This window comes from Hemiscyllium ocellatum, chromosome 13, assembly GCF_020745735.1.
Source record: "Hemiscyllium ocellatum isolate sHemOce1 chromosome 13, sHemOce1.pat.X.cur, whole genome shotgun sequence".
Classification (NCBI taxonomy): domain Eukaryota; kingdom Metazoa; phylum Chordata; class Chondrichthyes; order Orectolobiformes; family Hemiscylliidae; genus Hemiscyllium; species Hemiscyllium ocellatum.
The window spans coordinates 3163104-3187580 of record NC_083413.1 but is presented as its reverse complement, the minus strand read 5'-3'; the positions used below and the strand labels follow the sequence as shown (position 1 = coordinate 3187580).

The 24477-nt window shown below is 42.5% G+C and overlaps 1 protein-coding gene across 1 annotated transcript in view; it reads left to right on the top strand.

The window, feature by feature from the left end:
- The window catches only part of LOC132821661 (collagen alpha-4(IV) chain-like), a 266111-nt gene that overhangs the window by 89596 nt on the left and 152038 nt on the right, over positions 1-24477 (top strand). Inside the window, exons 4-9 of the mRNA XM_060834370.1 lie at positions 1237-1314; positions 13796-13930; positions 14563-14607; positions 14817-14933; positions 18846-18914; positions 22225-22260. Coding sequence (XP_060690353.1) covers positions 1237-1314; positions 13796-13930; positions 14563-14607; positions 14817-14933; positions 18846-18914; positions 22225-22260 — 480 coding nt within the window. The remainder of the gene's footprint in view (positions 1-1236; positions 1315-13795; positions 13931-14562; positions 14608-14816; positions 14934-18845; positions 18915-22224; positions 22261-24477) is intronic.

Here is a 24477-nt window from a genome sequence, read left to right as displayed (position 1 = left end):
CCTGATAGAGTTTTATAAAATTATGAAGTGCTTGTCTGTAGTATCCTCATCCACTGCTTTTTATTATTCATTCATGGGATGTAGGCATCACTGGCTGGACCAGCATTTATGGCCCATCCCTAGTTGCCCTTGAGAAGGTGGGGGGTGAGCTGCCTTCTTGAACCACTGCAGTCCACAATGCCCTCAGGGAAGGAATTCCAGGATTCCGCCCCAGCAACAATAAAGGAACAGCAGTATATTTCCAGGACAGCATGGTGAGTGGCGTAGAGGGAACATGCAGAGACCGGTGTTCCCATGTATCTACTGCTCTTGTCCCTCTGGATAGAAGTGGTTGTGGGTTTGGAAGGTGCTGTTCAAAGGTTTTTGCCTTAGAGTCCAGAGGAGATCCACAAGAGTTGTTCCTTGGATGAGGAACCTCGACGAGATGTATCAATTGGAGAAGCTGGAACCAGAGAAAAGCTTGGCCTGGAGACATCCCAAATCATGATGAGATTGGTCAGAGCAGAGAGAGAAACAATTCTCATCGGTGGGAAGTTTGAGAACCAGCATTAGTGACATGAAGACAACCTTTTTTATCCAACAAGTGTTTAGGATCTGGAATGAGCTGCTTGAGAGGCAGATTCAGTGATGGCTTTCAATATGGAAGTGGGTAATTCTTTGTTGAGGAAATGTTTACAGACGAAGGCTGGGGTGCTGTTTGGATTGTGTGAACAGGTCCAGGCAATTTTCTGCAGCGATATTTTACAGCGTGATTTTCTGTAGTGTGAGAGCTTGCTCTGACAGAGCAAACACGGATACAGTCAGCCCAGTGTTCTCCTTCTGTGCTGCAGCTATTTCATCTTTCTATGATGCTGTAACAGTCAGGGAATCTCATCAGGAGAGATGTTCCAATCAGAACAGGGACAGAAAGTTAACCTAACTCTTCAAAGGTTTCTTCATGAACATGGTAGGGCAGGGCTGCCCCACCTCCCCCAAGGAAACCTGGTGTTTCTCCTGTACCATACTGCTCTTACACAACTTGGAAATGCCCCATTATCCATTTCTCAAATTATTTTGCTGGGATCCATTACTGCAGGTTTATAACAGTGTTTTCTGGTTAAATTAACTATTTTGAAGAATTATTCATTAAGAACGTTTTCAATTTATCTTGCTTTTGACTCCTGTATATTTTATTTGTTGCTTTGTTGCTTTTTTCTGCAAATTATCTGCCTCTCATCAATGATTTTCCTATTCTAGGGTCACATTGACTACACTGGTCCCTGTTATGGACGGGATTGTTCGGTCTGCCAGTGTTTCCCGGCTAAAGGAGCCCAGGTATGTGAACACCTCCATTAAAGCTAAAGGCAATATCTTATCTGTCTTGACATATATGTAACTAAGACAGGAGAGACATGCCCTCATGGTCCCTAATTCAGTCATTACCAGGACATAGTAAGTTATGAAATTCTTTTCTTGTCAAGATTAGAGCTTTTGACCGAAATGTCACTTTTTCCTGCTCCTCAGATGCTGTATGACCTGCTGTGCTTTCCCAGCACCACTCCAATCTAGTCTCTAATCTCCAGCATCTGCTGTACCCACCTCTGCCTCAATTCTTTTCTTGCCTCAGTCTTGTGATCCAGACACAAATAAAGGATTCGATAGCCCTTGGTGACATCTAAGCCTTGTTTCTAGATTTACTTTATCTTTTCTTTCACACTTTTTGACCTTGAAGCATCCTGAATTACATTTCTCAGCCTCCTTCAGTTGATACAAATATATAATTTGATTTTATTTTAAAGGAATGATGTCATCTTCTCATTAATGACAGTTTGAAGGAACAATATTTTTTCTGAATATCTGACAGTGTTGGGGTGTTAAAAATGCAAAAGAGTATTTTATGGCTATGTTTCAAATCTACTAATTTACACAGAGGAATTTACACTAATGGTACTATCACTGGACTTTTCATCCAGAAACCCAGGGGATGCTCTGTGACCTGGGTTTGAATCCCACCATGGCAATAACAATCTGGAAACAAGAGTCTAATGATCACCATGAAGCTGTTCACTACTGCTCTTTTGTGAAGGAAATCTACTATCCATACCTGGTCTGGCCTACATGTGACTCCAGACCCACAGCAATGTGATTGACTCTTAATAGCCCTGTGGAGGCAATTAGGAAATGCCCACATCCAAAGAATGAAATTTTTTAAAAAACTAAAATGTTGCAATAAACTATAACAACATCCTTCTTGCCCAATTAAAAAAAAGACTTGTTACTGGGATGTGGTCCTGCCACGTTGTTTTCAGTGTATTTGAAAGTTCTGATGTGAGTCACTGAGTGCATCCAGTTGAGAAGGACTGATGCATGTGAAAAACAGGAGCAAACAGTCAGATCTACAACTGTCGGGTTAGATTACACCTTCATGCATTTATTAGTAAAAATGCTTTTCCACAAAGTGGACATTCAAACACATTTGAAAACACTTGATGCATTCCTAATGGGTGGATACACAGCAGTTTTTTTTATTGAGGAGGGCAAATTATTGTGACCTCATCTCCACAACTTTGCCAATCACCAGTCTGTCATTAGGAGGGAGGGAAAAAACACTCCCAGAAGATGACTTGTTGCAATGGAATGTGATGGCATATATAGCAAGCTCTGTCATGGCAAGTGGACAGATTCAGACTATTGCTGAGAGAGGAACCTTTGAGTTCATCAAGGGATCCAGAATCATTGTCCCATTATATGATGGCCTTCCACCCATCAACAGTGACTAGATTCCCTCCAGTGTGAAAACAGGCCCTTCGGCCCAACCAAGTCCACACTGACCTTCCGAAAAGTAACCAGACCCATTTCCCTCTGAGTAATGCACCTAATGCTATGGGCAATTCACCTGACCTGCACATTTGTTTTGGACTGTGGGAGGAAACCAGAGCAAACCCACACAGACACGGGGAGAATGTGCAAACTCCACACAGACTGTCACCCGAGGCTAGAATTGAACCTGGGTCCCTGGCGCTGTGAGGCAACAGTGCTAACCACTGAGCCACCGTGCCACCCTAAGTACAGTTCAGGATTAATTCATTGGTTGTGAAGTGCCCTGGTACATCTTCATATTATGAAATACACTTTCTAACTGATCTGGCCTTTTTAAAAGAAAATCCTACTTCCTATTTGTCTGATTTCTGATAAAAAGGGTCATGTTGGATCCGCCTCCATATATACAGCCGTATATGAAACATTTACAGAGCCGCATAGGCAGGACTAGGTCAGGCAGTGGAAAGGCCAGGGCAACAGGAGAGAAATCTCCTTTCAATTACTGGAGTCGTGAGTTCAAGGTGAAGGGGAAAGGTTTCGGGGAGATATGTGTGGAAAGTTCTTTATGCAAAGGGTGGTGGGGGCCTGGAACGCGTTGACGGTGGAGGTGGTAAGGGTGGGCACGATAGCATCATTTAAGATGTACCTAGACAGATATGTGAATGGGCAGGGAGCAGAGGGATCCAGATCCTTAGAAAATAGGTGACAGGTTTAGATAGAAGATCTGGATCGGTACAGGCTTGGAGGGCTGAAGGGCCTGTCCCTGTGCTGCAATGTTCTTTGTTCTTTGTTCTCTCATTATACAACATTCCTTATCATTCTCTGGAACAATGCTTCCAGCAAGAACTGTAGAAGAATACTCTGGTCACTTTGACTCAATCTGCCATGAAAATATCAGACCAAAAGCAATTCTCAATGCAAAATAAACCTTCCTACTCTAGTATCCAAAAATTCTAACAACAAATCACCAGTGTTTTCTTTCAGAGTTGTAATCTCAGGGTGATGCAGGGTGTTTTGATATAATGCGTATTTCACTAATGTGATTTGGCTATAACGTGATTGAAGAATTGAGTGCCGTTTGGATAATGTGAACTGTCTACTGAATAGATATAGGTGATTTTCTATTGTGATATTTTAAGTGTGATTTTCTGAAGTGTGAAGTTGCAGAGCAACACAATTTTCACATTATAACAAGTCCACACTGACCCTCCGAAGAGTAACCCACCCAGACCCATTTCCCTCTGACTAATGCACCTAACACTATGGACAATTTTGCATGGCCTATTCACCTGACCTGCACATCTTTGTGACTGTGGGAGGAAACCGGAGCACCCAGAGGAAACTCAAGTAGACACAGGGAGAATGTGCAAACTCCACACACACAGTGGAATTGAACCTGGGATCCTGGTGCTGTGAGGCAGCAGTGCTAACCACTGAGCCACCGTGCCACATTTTACAAGATGTCTGTCTGTAACCTAGCACCATCCTGGACTCACTTCATTGTACAGCCAGCTGGCACTGTCAGAGAGTGAGGGAGGGGGTGAGAGGGGCTGCGGGAGGGGGGGTGAACACTTTTATTTATGCATTGTCTGGTTTTAAATCCAGCGCAATCATGTCATTGTTGTCAGTGCTACTCTAGCACCTTAAATCTAATCAATGAAACATCATTATTCCTGATTTCATCATTATTCCTGATGACATTGGATAGAAATAGAATGCAAAAAGGCACTGCCTGACTGCAGAAAGCATGTAAATCCTTTAAATTGACTCTTGGAGGGTTAGACTCCACATTTTATGAACAGATATATATTTAAGATTTGTTTTCAAAAGGGGCATTGTGTGAGTAACAGGAAGGACAGCAGTTCCTCTGCTCCTTCAGTCTCCTGCCCATGTACAATCATTCCACTGACTACACTCGGACATTGATATGGAGCCTTCCCTTACAGTGAGTAACACCCCCAGGTTTACCGTAACATGCAGAATTTCCACATCACATTGGAAAATTATATAATGGGACTTCTTTGAGAGTTCCTCAGAGATGATTAAAAACAGAACTGGACCAATCACAATAATGCATTGGCTACAATAGGTCAGAGGCAGACTATTCCACAGCGAGTATATCACCTCCCATCCCCTCAAAACCTATCTATCAGCCTCCCTCACCTCCCCCACAAAATATTCACCCCCTCCCTCACACCCTGACAGTTCACCACCCTCCCTCACCCCACGACAATGCTCACCCCACGACAATGCTCACCCCACCCCTCCCTCATGCCCCAACAGAGTTCACTCCTTCCCTCACACCCCAATAGTCCTTACCCCCTCCCTCATGTCCTGGCAGTGCTCACCCCCTCCCTCATGCCCCGATAGTTCACCCCCTTGCTCACGCCCCAACAATGCTCACCCCCTCCTTCACACCCCGACAGTTCACTCCCTCCCTCACACTCCATCAGTTCACCCCCTTCCTCACGCCCTGACTGTTCACCCCCTCGCTCACACCCCGACAGTTCACCCCCTCGCTCACACCCTGACAGTTCACCCCCTCGCTCACACCCAGACAGTTCACCCCCTCCCTCACGCCCCGACAGTTCATCCCGTCCTTCACACCCCGACAATGCTCACCCCCTCCCTCACACCCCGACAGTTCACCCCCTCCTTCCTCACCAACCCCCTCCAACAATGCTCACCCAGCCCCACTCTCTGACAGTTCACAAAACTAAATTCGCGACTGTGGTGCAATGCTCTGCACTTGCTTTCACCGGTGCAGCTCCAGCAGTAAGCAGCTGTTCATTGACCTGGGCAAAGCAACTGACTCAATTTGTATCATGTCCACCTCCTACAACACTCCCTACTTCCACCACCAACACTCAGTCGCAGCAGTGTGTACCATCTACAAGATGCACTACAGCAAATCACCCGAGGCTCCTTAGACAGCACCTTCCACAAACCTCTGACCACTACCACCTGTAAGGCACGTGGGAAACACCAATCCATTACACACCATCCTGACACAGGAGTGTCTCCCCATTTCTTCAGCGCTCGGTAAAGAATCGAGTTGACCCAAAACCCCACTGTGGGTGACCTTACTGCAGCAGTGCAAGAGGCAGGTCACCCCCTCCTTCAGAAGGACCATTAGGCCTAGTCAATAAAAGCCAACAATGTGCATATTTCCAAGTCTGAATAAATACTACCCCAAAGGTCACAGCTGTTGGTGCAACTCACCATTATTCTAATGAGGCCAGAGGATCCAGTTTGATCCAGGTCCATAGCTTTGTAAAGCATGTACAATCTACACGATAATGAGGCATGATCTCAACTTTAGGCTCAAACATTATTCAATGTCCAACTATTTTACATGAATTGATGTCTGGACTATGTTTAAGAAAAGGTGACAGTGCTACTCTGGAAAGTTCATAGTATTATGCTTTATTGGGAAGAAGAATTGGGTACAAAAGTGGGGTGGGGATACTTCAGTTAGACAGGGCATTGGTGTGACAGAGTACTGTGTGCAGTACTGGTCACTGGACGTGATGCAACAATATTGTTGTGTCGGAAACCATTCAGAGAAAGTTTACTCGACCAAAACAGAAGTTGTTGAAAAAACTCAGCAGGTCTGGCAGCGTCTGTGGGGAGAGGGAAAGCAGTTAACTTTTCAGATCGTTAAGTCTGTTTTCTCTCCACGGATGCTGCCAGACCTGCTGAGCTTTCCCAACAGTTTCTGCTTTTATTTCTGATTTCCAGCATCTGCAGTTCTTTGGTTTTATTTGTAAGACTAAGCCCTGGAATGAGTGGATTGCCTTAAGAGGAAAGATGAGGGAGGGAGGGCGGGTCTGTATCTTGTGTAATTTAAAAGAGTCAGAGGTGATTTGATTGGAACATAAAATCCTGAGGAGACTTGATTGGGTGGATGTGAAAGGATGTGTACTCTTGTAGGAGAATCTAGAACGAGGGGTCAAAGTTTAAACATAAGGACGCTCCTGTTTAAGAGGAAACGTTTTTCTCTGAGGTTGAGAGTCTTCAGAATTCCCTTCCTCAAAAGGCAGGGATGAAGAATCTTTCGATATTTTTAAGGCGGAGGGAGATAGGTTCTTGATGATCAGGAGAATGAAAGATTATCAGGGACATGCAGGAGCGTAGAGTTCAGGTTAACATCAGATCAGCTCTGATCATATTGAATGGGGTTGGTACATTCACTCGAACCAAGGATGCAGAGCCAAGGTGGGTGGTGGAATTTGGATCCAGACAATCACGATTTCATTGGATGGAAGAACAACCAAGAAAAGCGAAACAGCTGACTCTGTCCCACTGTTCCTCCTGACTGAATATCTGTCTGTGGTTAGAAATGTTTCTGTTCATGTGCAGTATAGTTTTTCTGTCTAATCATGCTTTACAAAGCTGCTTGGGTGGGCTGTGACAGAATCTGTATGCTGCATGCCATCTTGTTACAGCACATACCTGTAATCACCCAAGGGTATAGCACACGAGCTGATAGTTCTTTTTAAAGCAGTTTTAACTTTTTAAAACAGCTGTTCAGCTGTAGTACTTCCTCATGGAACAGGATAAAAGTATTTGGAATCATCAATCATTTTTATTTACAATCATCAGTTTACCTGTCTCCCCTAAGGAACGTGTTACTATGGTATATCTCTGCTCAGACACAGTGGACTGAACTCCACAGTTAACAACAAGGAGATGAAGCTACCTGCTAACCTGAAAGGAAGATTTAAATAAAAGATGAGCAGGCTCCAATGGGCAGATTTTTTAAAAAACGCTGATGTGATTTCAGTTGGGGATCTATGGGCTTGAGCAACAGTTAATGCATTGGACAGAGTGATCAGCACGGTTGGGCGGTACGGTGCCTCATAGCACCAGAGACCTGGGTTCAATTCCCACCTCAGGTGACTGTCTGTTTGGAGTTTGCACATTCTCCCCGTGTCTGCGTGGGTTTCCTCCGGGTGCTCCAGTTTCCTCCCACAGTCCAAAAGATGTGCAGGTTAGGTGAATTGGCCATGCTAAATTGCCCGTAGTGTTAGGTAAGGGGTAAATGCAGGGGAATGGGTCTGGGTGGGTTGCACTTTGGCGGGTTGGTGTGGACTTGTTGGGCCGAAGGGCCTGTTTCCACACTGTAAGTAATCTAACCAAGTTAAAGAATGATCAAACTTGATTTATAAATCACTTTTCAAACCATGTCAAAAAAAGTTGAAGAATAATTGCAAACCCGTAGAATTAAGGTAGAAGGTAAAAGGCTGGAACTTAATTTTTATTATCTTAAAAATGTGAAATTTTTAGTACTGTTGTGAGGGAATGACAGTACAGACGTGCAAAAATATGCTTTAGGGCCAAAGCTGTAATTTCTTTGTATGTAGGTTTTATTATGCAAACTCACAGTTAGACCTCGCTTACCCAGGCTGAACATTTTCAATGGCTTTTGCAGTAAGAGTAATGAGTAAAAAATTGAAGTTCATGCAAGTTACTGTTTCAGTGTTGATGACCTTTGCTAGGAATGTAATGTGCACCCTGTGGAGAACATAGAACATGACAGAGCGGTACAGGCCCTTCGGCCCTTGATGTTGTGCTGACCTGTGGAACCAATCTGAAGCCCATCTAACCTACAATATTCCATTATCCATATGTTTATCCAATGACCATTTAAATGCCCTTAAGGTTGGCAAGCCTACTCCTGTTGCAGGCAGAGCATTCCTTGTCTCTACTATTCTTTGAGTAAAGAAACTACCTCTGACATCTGTCCTATTTATCACCCCTCAATTTAAAGCTATGCCCATTTGTGCTAGCCATCACTATCCGAGGGAAAAGGCTTTCACTGTCCACCCTATCTAATCCTCTGATCACCTTGTATGCCTCTTTTAAGTCACCCCTTAACCTTCTTCTCTCTAACGAAAATAGCCTGAAGTTCCTCAGTCTTTCCTCAGAAGACCTTCCTTCCAAAGTAGGCAACATCCCAGTAAATCTCTTCTGCACCCTTTCCAATGAAAAAGGAAAGTATCATTTAAAACAACTGATAGATTTCTGCATTTAACTGCAAGTGTGCATACCACAAGTTTGTTTCTTTTAGTTTAATTATATAATGATGGCAAACACTCATCATTTCACCATCATTCCAATTGTGAATTCCAGAAATTGTCTGATTTCAATGCATCAACATCCTGATAACCTTATTAAGTATTAAAAGTCTGAAATTATACCCTGATGTTGGTGTGCAATGGAAAATAGCCCTTGAACTATATAGCTTTCTTAAGTGTTATTAAATAACAGAGCTTGATTTTATGTTTAAAAAAGGACAGAATTTTAATTGTTGGGGAGGCAGGTTTGGGGTCAAGGAAAGAGGTTGAAGTGGTGAAAGTCATATTGGATCAGGGAACTGATGTGATCCAGCTGGAATTAAAGCAAAATTTTGCTGGAAATCTGGAGCAAACACTGAGAATGCTGAAGAAACTCGGCAGGTCTGGCAGCACCTGTCAAGAGAGAAACAGAGTTAATGTTTTGAGTTCAGTATGACTCTTTGTGTTCTGAAGAAGTCAAACCAGACCCTTAAATTTTAATTCGATTTCTCGCCATGACACCACCAGACCTGTTAAGTTTCTCCTGTATTCTGTGTTTGTTTCGTTCCATTGTTATAGACTAAGCCAGACCACTCAAAACATTCTTAACCAGGCAACCTCAGACCATGACTTTGTAACTTGTTTCAGTAAGTGTGCCGTGAACATTACCTGGAGTAAGTAAGCGAGGTTGACTACTAGATTTTAAAACAGACAAAGCTAATTCACAAAATTACACAATGAAATGCAAAGAACAGAATAAAGAATCTCTACAGAACTTAGTCTCTCCCAACTAATTATGCTGTTCTGAATATACACAAACAGGGCCAATAAGCAAACTCCCTTTAAAAACCCAGTATAATTGGAACACACGCTTACAGGTTGAAGTTGAGAGGCAGAAAGTGATATAGAGAGAGTTTCCACACAGCTCCCTGTTGAACTCCCAGTCAGTTCAGGACTGACCTAAACTGCTCAGCTAGAGAGTTGACCACTCCCCTTTCGTTATACAGGTCACCTCTAAAACCTGACCATTTTGGCATGAAATCTCATCTGTTTACATATAAACAAAAAGGGTCCCAAAATCCTTTTCATCTCTGTGCCAAACCAGACTGATTGGAGCCTGGCCTGGTTTATTATCCCTCTGAAAAAAATCAAGGACAGAGTCTCCTTGAGACATGGAACAGCTTTTAGGAAAAAAAAAGACCAGCTTTGTGACACCAGGCAGTTTTCCAGGGAACAGGCAAACCCTATGGAACTGTTGGCTGAATAGCTGTCATAGCTGAAAATGTGTTGCTGGAAAAGCGCAGCAGGTCAGGCAGCATCCAAGGAGCAGGAGAATCAAAATTTCGGGCATGAGCCCTTCTTCACGAATGAGGAAAGGTCGTCAAGGAGGCTAAGATAAAAGGTAGGGAGGAGGGACTTGGGGGAGGGGCGATGGAGATGTGATAGGTGGAAGGATGTTAAGGTGAGGGTGATAGGTTGGAGTGGGGGTGGGGCGGAGAGGTCAGGAAGACGATTGCAGGTTAGGAAGATGGTGCTGAGTTCGAGGGAATCGTCTGAGACAAGGTGGGGGGAGGGGAAATGAGGAAACTGGAGAAATCTGAGTTCATCCCTTGTGGTTGGAGGGTTCCTAGGCGGAAGATGAGGCGCTCTTCCTCCAACCGTTGTGTTGCTATGGTCTGGTGATGGAGGAGTCCAAGGACCTGCATGTCCTTGGTGGAGTGGGAGGGGGAGTTGAAGTGTTGAGCCACGGGGTGGTTGGGTTGTTTGGTCCAGGTGTCCCAGAGGTGCGGAACGTTTCAGAGAACACCTCTGGGACACCCGGACCAACCAACCCAACCACCCCGTGGCTCAACACTTCAACTCCCTCTCCCACTCCACCAAGGACATGCAGATCCTTGGACTCCTCCATCGCCAGACCATAACAACATGACGGTTGGAGGAAGAGCACCTCATCTTCTGCCTGGGAACCCTCCAACCACAAGGGATGAACTCAGATTTCTCCAGTTTCCTCATTTCCCCTCCCCCCACCTTGTCTCAGTCAAATCCCTCGAACTCAGCACCGCCCTCCTAACCTGCAATCTTCTTCCTGACCTCTCCGCCCCACCCCCACTCCGGCCTATCACCCTCATCTTAACCTCCTTCCATCTATCGCATTTCCAATGCCCCTCCCCCAAGTCCCTCCTCCCTACCTTTTATCTTAGCCTGCTTGGCACACTCTCCTCATTCCTGAAGAAGGGCTCATACCCGAAACGACTATTCTCCTGCTCTTGGATGCTGCCTGACCTGCTGTACTTTTCCAGCAACATATTTTCAGCCCTGTCCATCATCTACAAGGCACAAGTCAGGAGTGTGATGGAATACTCCCCAGTTGCCTGGATGAGTTTCATGTACTTCTACTGTCACCCCTTACCTCTCTCAATGCCGATGGAATCCCCCAGTATTCACGTTCTCCCCACCAGCCTCCACATCCAGAGGATCATAGTTTCCATTTCCACCCCTTTCAGTGGGAAGCCACCACCAGACAAATATTTCCCTCCCCTCTATGTCAGCATTCTGCAGGGAGTGTTCCCTCCAGGATATCCTGGTCCACTCCTCCTCCATTCCCAGCAGTTCCCCATAGCTCCATGGCACTTTCCCCTGCAACTGCAGAAGGTGTAAGCCCTGTCTGTTTACATCCTCCTTCCGCAATACCCAAGGCTCCAGACACACCTTCCAGGTGAAGCAGTGCTTTACCAGCACTTCCCTCAGTCTAGTTTACTGCATTCGCTGCTCACAGTGTGGTCTGCTCTACACTGGGGACACAAAATGCAGGCTGGGCAATTGCTTTTCAGAACATCTACGTTCTGTCCACAAAAATTACCCTACGCTTCCAGTTCCCTGCTATTTCCACAGATTGTTGTGACCTGTGACCAACATCTCTGTCTCAGGCTTTCTGTGGTGCTCCTGCAGCTCCGCGAAAACTGGAAGAACAGAATCTCATTTTCCGCTTGGGGTCCCTGCACACTTCAGGATGCAATGTTGAGTCCCACAATTTTAGGGCTTGAACAGCTTCTTTCATATTATTTACCCACCTCCTATAACCCTAGCCACCCATTAGCAGGTTTTCTTCTTCCATGGCTTACTTTCAACCAGCTCTTTGTCTGCCTAACCTTTCCTGTCTCTAGGCTCCACCTCTGACTTTTCCCCAACCCCTGCCATCAGTATAAACACCAGCCTTCCCTCACCACTATCAATTCTATAGAAGAGCTTGATCACACAGATTGTAGACTAACCAAGACTTGAACCGTAGTCTGAATAATAACCTTTGTAATGTTGCCCAGCTGCTGCTTGCAAGTTTGTAAGATTACATCTGCAGCTACATATTATAAAAAAACTACTTTTCAGTGAGCAAAAGGAATGTGAAAATGTAAGAAGCAAGTTATCCCGTCATCCTAAACAAAAATCTTTGAATGCAAATTGCATTCTTTTTGTGAGTATATGAAGTCATTTGAAATGCATATTTATCAAAGCTTCATCTTTTTGCTGTACCTACAAAATGTGGACAGTTCATGAAAGCTGATGCGAATCCAGTTTGTTTTTGTTTAAGGTGAAATGAAAGTCCATGTTCTGTCTGATTACCTGCCATCATGTCACTCTCTTTAGTTTCTTTGAACGTGGCTTGAGATTTCTGTCACACCCAGCTTCCAATAAACAAATGCAAATACTTTTTGCCTTGACTTGAAAAACAAAACACATGGAAAAACAAAACCTTTGGATGTAAAGAAGCAAAAGATTTGTCCTTCTTGCATTTTTGGATTCAGATAAAACAGAAATTCTCATTGGACTGAAAAATAGCAAATAAAAAGGTGCCCCCTGCTTTCTGTGAATTTTAATTTTTTTAGAGAGGTGTGATAAAACTCAAATGCAACCTTTTCACTTTTTCCCATGGAACATTCTAAGAACAATGCTGGATGAATAAGTAGTTGGAAATGCTTTTAACAGCTGCGAGGAAAGGTCCAAATACAGGTGATCAAATGCACTGTGGGATATGGAATCCTGATCAATATTCTGATAAAAATTGTCATGCAAAGGTATGTAACTAGTCAAGAATGAACAACGCATGATCTAAGATAAGGGATGTATCCGAGATTTTTGCAAGGCAAGGAAGAATCATTGCTGATTTTCTCACCGGGAGATTAAGTGGGTTGGTTAATTTACAATGAAGTGACTTCTTTATAAGTTGAGGAGTTAATCAGCTTGATAAATGGAACAGCCTCTCATTTCGGGGAACAGCAGAATGAATGCTCTGATGTGCATAACTATGATTGACATTGTCTCTTGATGCTTTTCCCTGATCTATTCACAGAATCACAGAACTGTTATGGTTCAGGAGGAGGTCATTCATCCCATTCATACTCTTCAAATGAGTATCATTACCTGGTGCCAGTCTCCTGCATTTTCCCCCAAACTTTTGCATATTATTTCTATCCAAATAACCATCCAGTGCCTCTCGTGATTGCCTCAATTGAACCTGCCTCCCCCATGTTTCCGGACAGTGCATTCCTGATGAAGGGCTTCTGCCCGAAACGTCGATTTTCCTGCTCCTCAGATGCTGCCTGACCTGCTGTGCTTTTCCAGCACCATACTCCAAACTAGACTGTGATTTCCAGCATCTGCAGTCCTCACTTTTGTCAAGTGCATTCCATGTCCTAACTGTCCATTGTGTGGATAAGTTCTTTTGCACATTATTTTAAATATATGTCCCTCTTGAACTTATTCCCTTTATGAGCAGGGGGCGCTTCTCCCTGTCTGCTAAATCTATTGGATCTCCTCTGTCTTCTTCTCTCTGTTGTATCTAAAACCAGTGAAATGTGTGAACATAACTGTGCAGGGAGTTGATTGTTCAGCTTGATTTGTTATCTTGAAAAAATTGCCAACATCTTGCCTATGATCCACAGGGTCAGCCAGGCTTACTAGGAAGACAAGGTCCAACTGGTTCCCCTGGACTTCAAGGCCCACAAGGTCCACCAGGAGCGAAAGGACAAAAAGGAGATCACGGCCTGCCTGGATTTCCTGGAATTAAAGGAGATGGAGTAAGATAAAGACATGGTTGCGCACAGAATGTATTAGAGCCCACCATCAAGTCTGATGAGTGTAACCTGTTGCCAGTCTGCAATGACATATAAACACTTGAAGAAAAATAGCCATCACATTCAAACAAACAGCTGGTTGAGCCAGAAACTGTTTTGTAAGAGGCTAGTTTTGTTACTATCCTCTGTAACTGTACTGTCGGTGTCTGTAACCCACATGGACTGCAGGGGTTCAAAGAGGGGCTCACCTCTACCTTTAAAGGGGCAGTGTGGGGGGGCGTAACAAATTCTGGCCCAGTCAGAGACCACCCCCCCATCCCACCATCCCCCTGCCCCCCCACCCCACCATCCCCCTCCCCCCCCACCCAACCTGTGAAAGAATAAGAACAAAATTCCTGCTTGGACCTCATCATATTTCAAAGTTTTACAAATTCATATAATAAAAGGCAATTCAATTCTATGCCCTTATATTTGACAATACCAATAACAACTGTACTCCAAACACCTAAAATTGCTGAGGACTGCTCTTTGGTGGAGTGAAGGGAACAGACCAACTAGGCTTCCTATTAATTGTTAGAAAGAGGGTCAGGCAAGGTCTAATTTACAAAATTAACCCAACTGTTTTAATGTTGCAGGGCGCTACTGGTGTTCCTGGCTTTCCAGGATTAGACGGTGTTCCGGTGAGTATGTATCGGGATTACTTTCCACTTGTTGACTCCGATGGAGTTGTGGCCGTGTGTTTTTACTCTGATAGACTAACCTGAACTGTGCTAGTTCAGGCTCTAACCCTGATGTAAAGTTTTCTCAAGCAAAGCCCTGTATAGCAATATGAATCCATCCCTCTCAGATGGCTGCACTACAACCTTTTAACCAGTTGTCATCACTTTAGGGTTTTCCAGGGCAGCAAGGCCCAAGGGGGCCTCCCGGATTGGATGGTTGTAATGGAACTCGAGGAGACCCTGGCCTTCCAGGGAGTGTGGGATATCCAGGAAGACCTGGCTTGCCGGTAAGAAACCTTCATTCTAACCCTCAGGGAATAGGATCTTCACTTGGAACCATTGTTCTCACGTGGTAACAGAATTGAATTGCATTGAATGAGTTATTGTCACTTGTATTTAACAAATAAAGCTGGTGAAAAGTGTACGACATTGCAATGCTCTGGTGCCATTTTGAGTTACAGTAGATATTACGATACAACTAAAATATTACAAAAAACAGGGTTTTCTTCCCTTCTTGTGCTCTGCTTGACATTGACAGGGTGGGGTGAGATGGGATCTCCATGCCCACCAATGCACTCATGTCCCAGTTGTCCCACTGCAGGGTGACCAATGGCACCATCACTAGGTACCAGGAGCACCACACCGGGCTGACCATGCTGCTGCCAATGCAACTGTCACCCCGGTCGACCTGCCAGCCGCACGATTCAGGTCTAACGCATCTCCAATGCAGATCGACACTGACTACAGAGACTGCTTTCTCCACCGAGTGCAGAGGCTGACCTGCTGTCATCATTAACTCGGATCCTGTGCTGCACTCACCAACATCAAACTACCTCATTCAATACAGCCGTTGAAAAGGGAATTGAGTGCAGTCAGTTCTGCTATAATGCTGTAGTTCCGTTCTCGTGCGATCACACGTTATAATAAAATCCTGTAATAGCTGCACCATTTATTCTAATGGGGCTGGGATTGTGTTATAACCAATACACTCTTTAAATATTTGTGCTTTAGACAGTGTCACCAACTTGTCAATCATGTTATAGTGAATTTGCATTAATGAAACACATGTCATAGCAGAACGACCTGTATATTTTTCATTCAGCAAATTAAAGGGAAATGACTTTGCTGAGAAAGATAATGAAAAATAATAAGGTTATGGGAAAGGATTTAGATCAAGGGACGGGTCAGCTGTTTGAATGGCTTTTCCACACTGATTTTATTTTCTCTTGGACATTTTTCTTCACCGCAACTCCTTTGTAACACTCCCATTCCTCATAGAAACACTGACCACACTCTATCCTCAAAATCCTAACAGTTACAGTTTGATACCTCCATGTTCTGTTTGACCCTGGGCTGATATTGTAATTTCATGTCTTGTCTATTGCAAACCCTCCACCTCTGTCACATCCCCTGCCCTCCCACTGATTCTAAAACCACTCTCCAAATAATTGATGTTCTGTCTCTCAATGAAAACATGAGCAACCACACCTCATCTTTTGATTAGGCACTTTACGGATTTCTGGTTTCAACACTGAGTCCAGCAATTTCAAGTCTGTTATGTTTGCTCCAGCTTTGTTTCATTTTTTCCCGCAGGTTTGTGCTTTAATCCTGTATATTTCTCATTGTCTTCATTTTCAGACTGAAATTTTTCTGCCATTCACCTCTGGACACATCCTTTGTTTATTTTTTCTCTTCCATCACCATTCCTTTTGGCCTTTCAATGTTGCCCCCTTTATCATTTATTTTCTCTTGTCTTTATTCCATCCTCTTCCCTTTCACTTGCTTAAAACCTGTTACATTACTAATTTCTGAAACGTTGCTGTCCTGAAGCCTTAGCCAGGCTTTTCCACTTTGGAATTACATGATGGCCTCTTCAACGGTATTCCATCTGTTACGGCCCACAGAGTGTTTTTGAGAGTGGTCAGCTAGTTTCCAGCTCATTTTGGCTGTTGTTGATTGAGTCCCTGTTAATGACGTACCCACTGTTTTACAAGTGTGCTCAGTTAATAGAGCTCAGGAAGGTCTCTCTGCTAGGCTTCCTGTCTCAAGGTTATTACTTTACAGGTAGGCAGAACAAGGAATTGCTTTTATTCCAAACAATTATGTAAAATAAAATGCTTCTCAATCAATGAGGTATGTTTAACAAAGAGCACACTGTGAGAAACAAAGCTCACTCACTGCAATAATCTCAGTCCGAGACAAGATCTGAATTAGTAGTGCCCTTTATTTCACACTTGCAAGTGGGTGTGATGTCCACAAGGTAGGGACAAAAACACACTGAATTCAACAAATACTCGATATTTATATAATTTGGTTCCTACATTTTTTTTCTTATTTCATTGTTTCCCCCCCTGTTTACATTCTCCCCTTCCCTAAGACCGGTACCCGTTACTCCTGTTTATCTCATGTCTTATCCGTTCTTGTCTGTGACAAAAATACTCATTCCTATTCTCAAGGCCATTTGACCTCATCCTGCTGTGGGCACATCCTTGCCTTACCATTATTTACTCCCTCCATCTGTGCTGCCTTTTCACAGCATCTTATCACTAAGCCCTTTTAATTGGGGTTTGTTCCTGTGTTTCTGTAAAAGTGGGAAACAGATGTTTATACCTACTGTTTATACAGGCCTGTCTTCACAGCATCTTATCTAGTGGCCTGTATTTTTTTAACCATTGTCTTACAGTCCCATTTCTTTCTTGCATACATTTTTAGCTAATACAAAAAAACAATTTGCATTTCCTCCACATAGTTCCCATTATTGTTGACTCAGCTCCTGGCTGACACAATTTCACACTGATGTGAGTTCATTCACCTTGTATCAGAAATTATAATTGAGAATTGCAGAAGTAACATTAATTTACCATATCCCACAACAGCCACCTCACAATCAGCTGGTCCATAACAAACAAAATGAGGTTTTTCTTCATGGGAGAGTCTAGGACCAGAGGAGCATCATCTCAGGGTAAGGGGTCATACATTGAAGACAGAGATGTGGGGGAATTTCTTCTCTCTGAGCACAGCGAATCCTTGGAATTCTTTACTGCAAAGGCCTGTGGAGTCTGGATCATTACTGCAAAGGCCTATGGAGTTTGGCGCATTACTATAGAGGCCAATGGAGTCTGGATCATTACTGTAGAATCCTGTGGAGTTTGGATCTTTACTGCAAAGGCCTGTGGCGTCTGGATCTTTAAGTATATCCAAAGCTGAGATAGACACCAGATTTTTAATCAGTATGGGAATCAGTGGTTGTGGGGAAAAGACAGGGAAATGGAGCTGAGGATCATCAGATTAGCCACAATCTTACTGAATGGCAGAGCAAACTCGATGGGCAGAATGGCCTATGTCTGCTCTGGTCTCTGACTCTGACCTCTTCGTGCCACCATTTTCACCCATGAATTCGTCCATGCTCTGAAATTCTCTGATTAAGCAGATTTTCGTCATCCTCTCCCTCTCCTTATTAGGACCCTGGTTAAAACTGACCTCTTTGATCAAGCTTCCTACCATCTCTGAAATGACTCTGTCTGTTTTGATAAAGGTGGAGAAAGTGAGGTCTACAAATGCTGGAGATCTGAGCTGAAAATGTGTTGCTGGAAAAGCGCAGCAGGTCAGGCAGTATCCAAAGAACAGGAGATTTGACGTTTCGGGCATGAGCCCTTCTGTTTTGATAAAGGTGTATAGGATCACCCACAGTGGCTGTGATTGTTCGGTGTGAGGATGGTGAGCCATAGCAGGACAGCGAGAGGTGGAAGGATTGGTGAAGCAGTGAGCAACAGGAAGAGAACTAGGTAAAGGGACTGATACTGAGTGTTAGCATTGCTGAGAAGGTTGCGCGATGTATGATCACTCTACAGCATGCGGCAGCAGGAGGATGTGTCAGATTTCGGATAAATAATGCTTTCGAGTTGGAATTGCAAGGAGAACCACAAATACATTGGATAATTAAGTGCATCAAATAACTGTTTTAAGATTAGCATGAAAAGAAAACATTACAGACGTCACACTCCCAAGAAGTACATGCAATAGACAATGGTTTTAGCATTTTGCAGAGAAATATTTCACACTGAATTAGATCTAGAGTTTAGGGTATGAATATCTTGTGATATGAACAGTACCTTGCTGCAATGTCAGAACATGTGAATACATTTATTTTATTGCTATTCATTGTTTGTCATATTTGGCTTGCACCATGTTTCTTTCAGGGAATCCCAGGACCAAAGGGGTCAAAAGGAGATTCCCTAACGTTTACCTTCCCTTTGATGGGTCCCCTGGTGAGTATCACTGTAGAGCACTAGTTGCTAACCATCACTTTTCATTACCTTCCAGTGTAATAAAGGTAGGAAGGAAGATGATGACAGTGTGGGGCCCTGGCTTGTACATCATAGCATGAGCTGTTGGGCTAAGTATTTGTAGAGTAAAACAGTTGTCTTCGACAAACTAATTTAATTTGTTTATGTGATGTGGGCATCACTGGCTCTACTGGCATTTTATTGCCCCATCCTAATTGCCCTGGGACCATTAAGAGTTACCAACCAGCCACATTGCTGTGGGTCTGAGTAACCGAAGTCTCAATGGGTCTGGATGGCAGATTTCCTTTCGCTAAAGGGCATGAGGGAATCGACAATGGTTACACGATAGTCATTAGATTAGCTTTTTATTCAGATTTTCATTGAATTCAAATTCACCATTTACCATTATAAGATTCATACCTATGTTCAAGAACATTAAACTTGGTGTTCTGGATTGCTCCAGAAGTGACATTACCATTCTTTACCACTGACTCCCCGGTGGTGACCGAATACAATTTTTAAAACACCATCATACCAGCTAACTCTATATAAATACTACCTTAATTCCAAATGGATTACAGAAGAAAAGACGAAAGAACAAAGTGAAGATGTGGGACTGTTCTAGGAAAGGAACCCAGCAAAACATAGACATAGCATAGCCCGGAGTATAACTTAGCCATCAGTTGAAGATAAAAGCTATCAATTCTGAAACCTGCTTTTGATGTGGAAGAAGGAATGTTAGCAAAGCACTGTACTTCGTGAGTTGGGACTTGTATTCAGTTAAAGTTGATACTTTGCTGTATCTGCATGATTCAGGTTGCTGTGCGGAAATATGCTAAAATATGCAGGCTTTAAAGAGATTTAGAAGGTATGAGCAGTCAATTGTAAGTGTTAGAGATCTTGAGGTACAGAGCTCTTTACTCAAAACCTGTTCAGTTCTGAATTTTTATTTTATGACAATGGGGTCTTCAGTGTTGTTTGACTTAACAAGGCCAGTGTTGATGAACCAAGTAGAATCTATAAAAGATTTTCTAATTACGTAACAAAAATACAGAGAACACACCACAGAAACTTCCTATCCTTCAAGGCTCAGGGTTTATGGAACATGGCCAACTCCACTGACATCTCTCATCTCCAGCCTCTGAGATGATGTTAGGTTGAATTGTGTCTCAGAAGAATTCTATCACAGAAGCTTCTGGTAGCACCGTGCCAATAAATATTGTGTTTTCAATTCTTATTGCAAACCTGATGCGTTTCTAATTCCTTTTTAGGAAATAGTTCAAATACACTCTTTCCATTCACTTAAGGTGAGAATTTGATGTCACCCTCTACCTCTGTAACTGGAGTTATGGATGCCAAATAAATATCTGCCCCAAGCATTAACGTTACCTCATGTGAACAAATGTCACAGCCTTTTAGATACAGAGGAGTTGTGTAAACAATGTTACACCCCCTTATCAATAATGTCAAGTGTTGTAAACAATTCACCTCAACATTCTCAGGATATTGAAGCAATTAAAATCCAACATTCATAAAACATCATCAGCATCTCCTTTTAAAGTGAAGGTGGTTTCTCCTACAGTTTAATTGATCAAGTCATTTAGCAAACTTATTAATAGTTCACATTTAAAGATAGGTCATACTCAGTTCAAGGTGCTAAGTTCAAATGGTTTGCCCATTTCTTGAAAGCTGACATATAAATCTTGAATACACTTTGTATAATTAAAACACAAACAATTGTTTGAAGCCAGGCTGGTTGGTGCCTTTAAATGACCACAAGGTCATCAAAACACAACAGCTGCCCTGCCTGTTAATTACCTTAGCAGCAAAAATTCAGACTAAACTGTTTAATGAAATAACTAATGCAAAATCCTGAAACATTACTCAGACCAGTGTAGGACCCTAAAATTAATAGTTCAGTATTAACATTGTATCTATTGCAATGTCCGAAAGTGAAGGGGAGTAAGAGGCTATAGATAAAAAGTTGTGTTGTGGTTCATGGAATCAACTGGAAGATATCAAATCTATGCTAATTAACTAATCTTAAACACTTGAGTACAAGAATGTGACTTACAAGCTGTTGACATTGAAGTGTAACTGTTAAAAAAATCTGTGTTCAGTTTATTGCAGATTTGTTTGAGATTAATACAATAACGCAGCTGAGCGTAATTGAAAATTTACTCATACTTTTCTACTTCATTATTTGTTGGCAAAAAATTAGATTATGCTTCTATATTTAATTTCCAAAGTCCATTCCGCTCAAGAATGTCAGTTAACTGTTTGAAAAACAATTCCAGCATTTAGTCTACAAGTATTCAGTCGAATAATTGTGAGCTATGCAGAAGGTAAACTATTTGCTCAGAGTATCCTTGAACTGGCTTAATGCCATGTAAGGGAGACTGCTCTTTAGTTACCATCCCCTAGGTGTGAGAGCTGGCATTGGTCCTGTTTTAGGACTCCCCTCTCCAACCCTGCCCACTTTCCAGACTATCCACTCCCACCTTACCACACTTCCCCAACTCAACTCCAGCCCAGCTGGGATGGTTGCATATTTTACTTAATGTGTTAAAAGATTGGAGGTGGGGAGCTGAGCATTGAAGCACTTTCTCACTTCCTTATCTCTTAATTCTTTCAATCTGGGATGTTTCTGATTTGCCCTCCAGCTTTGTGAACCTTCATAGGGCATAGGATCTGTCTTCGTTCTCATTAAGGGGATTTTTCTGTGTAAGTTTCAATAAGTGACCCTGCATGCCGAGTGGGCTCAGGATTGGGAAGCAGTCTGGGCTTTGATTGTTTCCCATTCCCATTGGATAAATCCAACCCATTGGCTTCAAATTGAGCAGCGGTAGACTAAATAGGAATTGGTGCCACACAAAGGAACAGATTAAAATGAAGATGTTTCAGTCAGGAACAGTCATAAATAACAGTAAAACCCAGAGAAATAACAGAATATTGTGGTTGCATACTGGGAATCAGTGAGATATGGGTCAATGAGACTATGAAGATAGATTGCTTACCTATTGACGATAAATGACTGAGTAAGTCCAACACACAAATACCAAAAATACACAAGAGAAATGTTGGGCAAAGCAATTATTTCAGGGGAACAACTAGTAGAAAGCTGAATGCAAAGGCGACAGACTGTAGTTGAAAGTTGTGGCAAACTGAATTTAAGTAGCAGTTGCCTGATTAATCTGATTTGAGCAGATGAATTTTGTTAGAATGGTATCATTGGGTAAAGACAGTTGAAACATTTAAAGATTGATGGATTAATTTGTTCTCTCATCAATAGGGAGACCCAGGATCCCAAGGCCCCAGTGGCTTTCCTGTAAGTAACAAGTAATTTCCTCATTTTTGATTTTGCTTTTCTTAGGTTATCTGCACAGCAGAGAATCGGGATATCTCTGAGTCATTAAAAGATAGTGATGTGATGAAGGCATAAATCAGCTTATGAATAATGAAAGGAAGTGTTCACTTTGGGCTGTCAATTAATCAGAGTCAGCTTTAATGTATTACTTCGCTGGCAATTAATTAATCAAAATGTTAACTGATTAGAAACAACTTTTCAAAATAAGAGGCAAAGTTCGAGCGAGGAGAGAGCAGAGTCTAAGCAGGACTGGAATGCAGGGAAATCCTAGGAAAGATGGTCATGGCTGAGAGAGAAAGAGAGACACGGGGAAGAAAATCTTGACAGAGGAGGGAACAGGACAAGGATGGGAACTAGATACATGGAGGACAGACCTAAGTTGTTTGGAAGCAAGGTTCAAGGTTGAGCAGGAAGGCATTCAGTTAGATGCAGTAATCTTTACTGAAGGTGGAATTGACTTAAATAGTAACTTTCCATCTATTTACCTGAATGCTCAGCTATGGGAGTTTTGAACTTCTGAGTATCCCTCTATTGTGCTGTTAAATCTAATGTGTTTAACCATTGCTTTTCTTTTTTATGAATCTATTGAACTTACGTTTAACCTTTGCACTGCTGACTAATCATCTGCAATGAACAATAAAGATGAGGATGAGATCTCACAGGCTAAAACAGACTAATAGGTAACTATGTCAGATGCCGGAAATCTGAAACAAAAACAGGAATCACTGGAGAAACTTAGCAGGTCTGGCAGCATCTGTGGAGAGAGAAACAGAGTTAATGCCTCAATGTAAACACAGTTTCTCCTACCTAAAACAACTGTCAGAAATTATAACAGTAAAGCTGGCATTTATGCTAACTGGTACCAATGACATTAATTAAGCAATTGAAACCCAGAACTTAGTCAGATCACAATTTCCAACCATGTGCTGAATTACACTTTTTAAACATTGTTTGGCAACCTATTTTTAATTATTTGTAACTGACATCTGAAATTTAAACCATAACTGAAGACTTTGAATTACTTCAGAAGATACAATTGTGTATATAACTAAATCTGTTCCATATGTGTGACTTTACAGAAAACTGGTGGAATTAGTAGATGAGCATCTGCAGGACAAAGGCTGGTCTGCTAATGGAAAGCAAGAAGCATTAATTAACTAGAAACACTTGAATTAAGTGGCCAAGCAATGAGCTTCAGAAAGATTGGTCCTACTCAAAGCAGTTTGGACCAGTTGATGGGCAGACTAAAGTGGCAGCTGATGGATTTTACTGTTATTGAGTAACCTTGGAGTTCTGAGAGCAGATCTGGGCACTACACTTCAAGAAGGATAGATTGGTCTTGGAGGGAGTACAGTCTAGATTTACAAAAATGGTATCAGGACTTGAGGGATTAAGTTATGAGGAAAGATTTATACAAATTAGCTTTTTGTCTTTAGAATTGAGAAAGTTAAGGGGTGATCTGTTTGAAGCCTTCACGATATGAAGAAGAAAAGAAAACTATTCCCACTGCTTAGGGATTCTAAAACTAGGGGCACATCCTGAGAATTAGGGCCAGATTGTTCAGGGGAGATATTAGAAAGCACTTCAACACGCCCACAAGGGGTTTGGAACTCTCTTCCACAAATGGCACTGGATGCTAGCTAATTCTAAGTCTAAGGTGGATGCATTTTTGTTAACCAAAGGTAGTAAGGGATACGGGCTAAAGGCAAGGATATGGAGTTAGGCCACAGATCAGCCATGATCTCAATGAATGGTAGAACAGGCTCAAGGGGCAGAATGGCCTCTACTTTTCCTACATTCTTATAACTAGAACAATTGAAATTGTAGACAGTAACAAGTTTGCATTGGTACAGGTGCGGAAAAAAAAACAAGAATGTGGGTGTTTACTGACCAATCACTAAACATGAAGGTGCCATCAAAATACCAATTCAATGTTCGAGCACAGCCTAAAGTATTTCATTTTAACTCAAAATAAATCGCTTTAGCTTTACAAAGGTCATTATTGATGCCATCCTTGACTTTATTTCTATAAAAAGATAAGTGATGCTATCAGTGAATGATGATGGACATATTAAAGGTTTCTGAAGGAGGTGATCAAGTTGTGTCTGAAACCCAGTGGTCCTGTTCAGAGCAGCAAAAACAGAAGGTATTGGAGAATCAATAGGTCTGGTATATCTA